The sequence below is a fragment of the Alexandromys fortis genome, unplaced genomic scaffold (genome assembly GCF_014885135.2).
Source record: "Alexandromys fortis isolate MF-2015 unplaced genomic scaffold, M_Fortis_MF-2015_v1.1 scaffold_41, whole genome shotgun sequence".
Taxonomy (NCBI): domain Eukaryota; kingdom Metazoa; phylum Chordata; class Mammalia; order Rodentia; family Cricetidae; genus Alexandromys; species Alexandromys fortis.
This window is the reverse complement of record NW_026067923.1, coordinates 3,268,665-3,275,547: the sequence shown is the minus strand read 5'-3', so window position 1 is coordinate 3,275,547 and position 6,883 is coordinate 3,268,665. Positions and strand designations below refer to the sequence as shown.

The following is a 6,883-nucleotide window of genomic DNA, read 5'->3' as shown; positions in this document are numbered from 1 at the left end:
ATCTTTCCGCAAATATTTTGTATTTGCCCCCTCTGTTTTCCTAACAGCCCAATTCCAAATTCTTCAACTCGACTTTTCACTGTGTTTCTCTAAACTCACCATGTACTAAAGAGATCATACCACTGTTTCCAAATAGTTAGAATGGTCCCTGTTCCTGCATCTGTGGATAACAGGATGATGTTGCAAGGACACATTCATCATTGTGTGTGCCAAACAGAAGAAAACTGCCTGCTGTTTAAAAAAGTCCGAACTACTTGGAAACCATGATGGTACTTGATGACAAGCGCATTTCTACTGAGAGAGGTGCCTATTCAAACACAAATGGAGTGGGGACTTCCTGACCATATTGGTTTGCTGACCAATATGACTTTAGACGAAATGTATAATAAACACTAAATTCCTTTTAATTATTCCACATTATATCAATTCTGAAAATGTCATTTGTCTGTTTGAACTTCAGCTGCTGAGTTTTTGTTATTAAAGGTTTACAAGTTTCTTTAACTCATCAATTGCTACCATTTAAATCAGAGTGCTAGAGCATTGGTTTGGTGTTTGGTAGACAACAAAGTCCTGCCTTATTTGTACATATTTAGAGGACATGAAGTGCACTATGTTAGCATGGGCATCTGACAGGGCCATCCTGTACAGCATACAATGTTTATAGAGTATGTATCCAACAGAGGATGCAATAGGTCAATAGAAAAATTAGATATGACTTGAATTTTTGTTCCCTCATAATGACTGCCTTCTTCAGTGAAATAGTTTTTTGGATACAAGATCTCCCTGCCACCACTTTCTGAAAGTTTGCTAGAATTGTAAGTTTTCCTTCTTAAGAAGTGTTAAAATTAGATGCACAAATAATTACTATTTATACCAAAAATTTACCTCAATTTTTCCAAAGGAATATTTGGACTTCTTTGATATGATACAAAAATCAAATTAAAATCACGACTTCTAAATAAATTTTCTTTATTAGCAATGGATACCATAGCCATTCTATTTTATCCTTTAAATGGTATTACCAGAGGGTACAAATTTAAAAACAAAATGATATTTTCTAAATAAAACACCCAAAAGATAAGTCACTTAAAAGCTGTACAAGGTTTTTACAGTTTGTGTTTGTGTAATGCTAAACAAATAGAATTTATTTCTGACTTAAATAAAAATACAGCTAAGTGTTAGATTAAAACCAAACCATAATTTAAAGGAAAGAGGAGTCAAGTTAGCCCAATGATGTTTTACATCAGTTGGAAACTTCGAGTTTTAAGGAAAATCTGGAGTTTTTATTGTTCACATGCCCAGTGCAGGAGACCTCCCCTTACTATAGTGACCAAGAAATGAAGACAACTTGGCAAGATAATTAAATGGATGATAACAAAATCTCAGCAGGGATGTGCTCATTAATTAAATTTATGTGGGAGCAAGTATAACCAAATTATCAAATTTTCACTCACATTAAAAAGTGATAGTCTATAACAGCTAATTACTGGGAATAAAAGGCCAGCAGTTTGAACCAATCACACAGAAGTAAACAAAATTACAAGCATCAAAGGACTGTCATGGTAATTGACAGCGTCCGAGGGATTCCATTCATCATCTGGCTGTGTGAAAATACTTCAGTGAGACTTGCCAAAGAAAAGACACCAGTGTTTCTGAAGCTTCAACTCTTGTAAGGCTGGGGTAGTTGACCCATTGTCTGTCTCCTTTCTGAATGTTTAAATGCATGTCAGGCTGACTATACCAACCAGTGAAATCATTACTGTTGGAAGTACAGGTAGAGAATTTGAAGATAGGCATCTCGCATGGGTAACAGAATAACACTGTGCACTTTGACTCCTTAGAAATTCTTTTAAAGTTTGTGTTGCTACATTTTTCCTTTCCTATGTGTCAAATGTCTTCACTAAAGTATGTGCTGAATCAACTTGTAGATTTAAAATGAATTACATAATTTCTGCTTTGAGCTAAAAATGTCTCTAAATTGGATATTTGTGATGATTCAGAAAATTATATTCCAAATGACATAAAAGGTGGTGTTCAAATTTATTAGATATTTATAGCAAACTAGATTTTATCCACATTCAACATTACATATGTTATTTAATGACATTTTAACTATTAAATCTGGCATCTCCACATTTCTAAGCTCATACTGAAAGCAACATAAATCTTTTGATGAATATTGGCAAAATTATAGACAAACAAAATGCCAAACAGTTTATTTTGCCTTGACGTCTGAGTTCTCACAGTCCAGTATTTGTTTTGTTGCTATTTAATTTCAATCAAGAGAATCTGAATTGATTAATAATGCTAAAATATTTCTTTAATTTAGTATTCTCTTTACCCACCCCCAGGGAAATTATCTTCTAGATAAATACAATCAAACACAATAGGTAAAACTGAATAAAAATGCCAAATGTTTGTTTTCATTTAAAACTATATTTCAGCTTTGCAGACAGTTAATACAAGACATCATTTTATGTTCTGGAAGCCAGAATTTGTAAAAAAAAAAAAAAAAAAAAAAAAAAAAAAAAAAAAAAAAAAACCCCACTAGCTGCTCACACTGTTTCCCAGTCCCTGAGCCACACCCCTAGAGGGCAGGCCCCAAAACCGATTGCTTTGTTTGCCTTCAGTTCCAGAAGACAATCAGGCTGTGGTCTATTTTCTAAAATATTCCCCTAAATGAACACGGAGCAGAAACTGTCCTGTCAAAAAGTAGACACTAGAGAAATGTAGTCTGTTTTCATAACAAGATAGAAACAGAGCAACCACTGAAACGTCACGGGATGAAGGAATTAATGAGCATGAAAGTCGCCATTCACAACTTATTTGCTGTCACTTCTGTTTCTGATCGCACCGTTTGCCTAATACAGTGCAGGTCAGTCTGATGACTAAACAGTGCTTCAGCTGCTACCCAGCTCTTCTTGTTCATTTGCAAGGGCAGCTCAAAGTCTAAAGCTGTGATCAGCTCAGTCAACAATGCCGCGTAGACTACTCTGGATGTTGCAGACTTTGCTTATGACAGAGACTGTTAAATGGGACAATTCTTAACATTTTATTGATATTTAGTACTTTGGAGTAGAAGCTATAATCATATAAGTTTCTTGAAGTAGATTTTTATCTTTTAGTATTAGCTCAATATCTTTCTTAGCACTTGCAAATTCTCTTGAAGGAGAGCACTTTTTAAATGTATGCTCCTCTAACCACTCCTGTATTATGAGCAGAGATAACTTACTTCATGAAATATTTCACCTTTATTTCTCTTTTCCGGTAGATTTTTCCCCTGGTGAGCAAAGTAAGAGCTTGTGTTTTTAAGTGAAAGCAATGGGGGATATGTTTGTATGGTGCCTCGGGAAAGGATATTTAAAATCACAAAGGTAATGTTTTTCACGAGTACTGGGATTTCTAAGCTAGTGGCAGTGAAGTTTCTGGAGTCTCATTTGAAAGGAGACCTGCTTTTCAGAACACAGCTATGTTTTCTGCAGTTGCCTAGATGTCTTCCAAGCCCAGACCATTCTAGAAAAATGACTCTGAGACACTCTTGTTTCTTTTGTTTTAGAATTCTTTTTTGGAAAAACAAAATAAAAGACAAAACAACAACAAACATTTTAGCTCTTTAATGACAAAGACCATGTCTCTTAGCAGTTGTCTAATTGTCATTATCCAGATTATCTTTATTTCCCCCAGGGACCACTGACGTGGTTGAGATAGATACACAAAGTCCTTCCCATCAAGTAGTATACAAGTGTTTTGTATAATAAGCTTTCAATTTTTGAAAAAGGGTAGCTGGAAAGAAAGGTTTCTGTTACTTCAGTTAGTCAGAGAAAGTCCTTTGCGTTATCTTACAAACTATCAAAATTGCTAGTCATCTGAAAAAAGGTAAAAAAAAATCACATAACTTTAGTCTAATAGAAATATAGTACAGATAAGAGAGAAATCATTTTATCAGGATGTGCTCTTTAAGTCCATCTCATCTTTAATATAAATGTACATCTGATTACATATACAAACATTTGGATAGGTCTGTGGTATACTGATATTACTGGTAAACAACAGGGTTTCAGAGTTTCCTGTGGTCTTAGATATTCATTTGAAATTGCACATGTGTGAAAGACGAATCCTCCAGCTGTTGACTTCCCTAACATCTGCACCTACGTTGTCCTCTACTGAGATCTCATGAGGAAATTCAGGTGAACCTCCATGAGAAAGAGAAGCAGTGTGAAGGGGACTCAACCTGATATTGAATTAGTAGTAGTAAACATTTTGCCATGCAACATGAGTAAATCAATTAACTGAGGACTGTAATCAGAGCGGTACTACTGGGGCATCCTTACACCCTGAAAAACTGTGGCACTTCACCTGACCTAAAGGGACAAACTTCAGAGTAACAAACCCACAGCAAATTATAGATCTGCAGCTAACACGTGTCCAATTAGAGTGTATTTCTATAAATTACTTCTATGGGGATGAAAGGAACATTAAACTCAAAGGAAATTTTCTGGGGCTCATATCAGTGAGTATTCACCTCTGTACCTATCGTTTCTCCATAGACTTTAATAACTATTCCCTCTATTATCGAAACTACTGCAAATTATTTTATTGTAATTACTTTTGCCCCATATAAAATCTTCTTTAGGTTCTGCCAATTGATGGAGAAAGTTCCTATTAAAAACTCCAATGGGATGAGAAGAATTTTAATTACGTCTTAATCAGCAGCACAGCCACCAAGCATATAAATTATCATGCACATCGTGCTAAAAATATCCAGTCTCCTTGATGCCCACGACTTAGTACTGACAGCACTTAAGTGATAATGTTGGACCTGCCAGTCTGTAGACTTCTTTGTCCTACTGGCAATATTCAGCATGAGCCTTTGCTATATCATTAACAGCATCGGTGCTCTGTGTACTTATGCAAATATGGTCTACACAATAAAAGGGCTCCAAATGAAAACTGACGAAAATTATCTGACATTCCATTGGTGTGTCCCTTGTGCATATTCATAGTTGATTTTCGTTTCGTTTCGTTTCTTTTCCTTTTTTTTTTTTTTGTTTTTGTTTGTTTGTTTTTAGGTATTTCAGACACAGTACTTTCCTGTTTGGTGTTCCACATGCCTAACTCCAGTATGTAACTTAAATCTTCAACAAATTAATTCTTGAATGTGAATGAAAAAGTATCATTCAGAACAATTGCTTCAAGCAATTGAAATTTGTTTTTTTAAAGTTGATTTGTGTGTATATCTATATACAATTCATTTCTCAAAACCCCCAAAGTTCTTGATATGTATATTCACATAATATTCCTCCTTAATTAAATAGTGAGAGTCTTCCAAGTTGAAAGCCAAGGAATCTTCAATAATCTTTTACTGCACTCCATCAGAAAAAAAAAAAAGCAGTTTGTCTCTCTCATCTGGCTATACCCTGGTTGTTGAATGTGAATGGGGGTGGGGGTGGGGATGGGGCAGTGTATTGTTCTGTCCTCCTCCGGTAAATGTGTTGAATGTGTGTAAGGGCTGAATCCCTGGTATAGTGTTGGGAATCATTGTGATAGTGTTTGGTGTCATTAAAGGAACATCATCAGGTGACCTCCTCATTGCTAGGGTATAATCTGGGGGGCAGGCGGTCCGAAGAACCACCTCGTGTGGATGGATGGACTCACACTCATGATCCAAGTCAGTGTGCTTCATTTGGAGGGACATGATTTCCTCTTCTGGAGCATGGGTCAAATCGTTGGTGGCTGTGCGCTGAGGGCTACACCTCCGGTGGACATCATGTCTCCGCTTATCCTTCTTGTAGTACAGGGCAGCGAAAGCCAAAATGTTCAGAAACAGCAGAGAAGCCCCCACAGCGATGGTGACACTCAGCTCTGTGGAGTAGTCCCTCTGATCCACTGAGAAGGGACTCGGTTGCTGTTTGGGATCTTCCTGTTTGGCAGTAGGAAAGGCTGACGTGACAGGTGTGGAATTTTTCCTGGTCGGTCTGAGAGTGATGTCTGTGGATGGCACTTTCGTTGTTGTCGAGGTATACTGAGAAATATCGTTGAGATTATGCAGATGAGGTACCAGCTCCAACCAGAGATTTACCTTATTGGCTCTGTAATGCTCTTTGACTCTTGGTTTTAAGCCAATGTGGAGATAAAGTTGGTCTTTCTGGGAATATCTGGTCCATGCTACTTCTTCAAAGCGGTTGGGCTTGGTATGAATGAATTTTGTATCTTGAGGAACTGGTTGATTTGGATCACTAGGAAAAGGGGTGGAAAGACAAGAAAGAATCTATGAGGACACACATGTTTTACTCTTTTTCTTAGTCAAAATATTATGTTTAATGTCTAATTGAAGAGTTAACTCAGCAAAATATTAGATTATGTTCTAATATTAACTTGCCACTTGCCTCGATTTAGCAATTTAAGTAAAAGAGTTTCACATTCGTTTTCCCTGTTTATTTCGAGATTACCATCTAGTCAAAAGGTTCATAAGAAAATGCTCAGCCATCTACGGGTTTGCTGGACAAACCTGCCCGCGTGAGTTCAATCCCCGGAATCAGTGGACAGGAGGGAGGAAAGAACAAACCCCACAAAAGTTGTCCTCTAACATCCAAAAGTACAGCACAGCACTTCTTCCCATGAGCACATACATGTGCACAGACACACACATGCACACACTAATCATATTAAGCAAAGTTTAAAAGATTTGGCATTCACATAGCATATTTGACTTTTCTTAGAAATAGTGCAATCAAAACAGCATTGCAGCGAAGAGTGAATTCAGGGTTTGGGACTGGCATATGAAGACATGGACGTCAACACACTGCTTACCTACCCTGCAAGGGAGCATGCATATTAAGCTGCCAGAACCTCAGGTTCCTTTCTATGTTAAGTGGGATCCATA

The 6,883-nt window shown here is 36.9% G+C and overlaps 1 protein-coding gene across 4 annotated transcripts in view; it reads right to left on the bottom strand.

Annotated features, from left to right (window-relative positions):
- Positions 1-5,410: 5,410 nt before the first annotated feature.
- Positions 5,411-6,883, bottom strand: part of Nlgn1 (neuroligin 1) — a 660,587-nt gene continuing 659,114 nt past the window's right edge. For all 4 annotated transcript variants that reach the window (XM_050142046.1, XM_050142045.1, XM_050142047.1 and 1 more), the window contains one exon: positions 5,411-6,236. In XM_050142046.1, coding sequence (XP_049998003.1) covers positions 5,411-6,236 — 826 coding nt within the window. The remainder of the gene's footprint in view (positions 6,237-6,883) is intronic.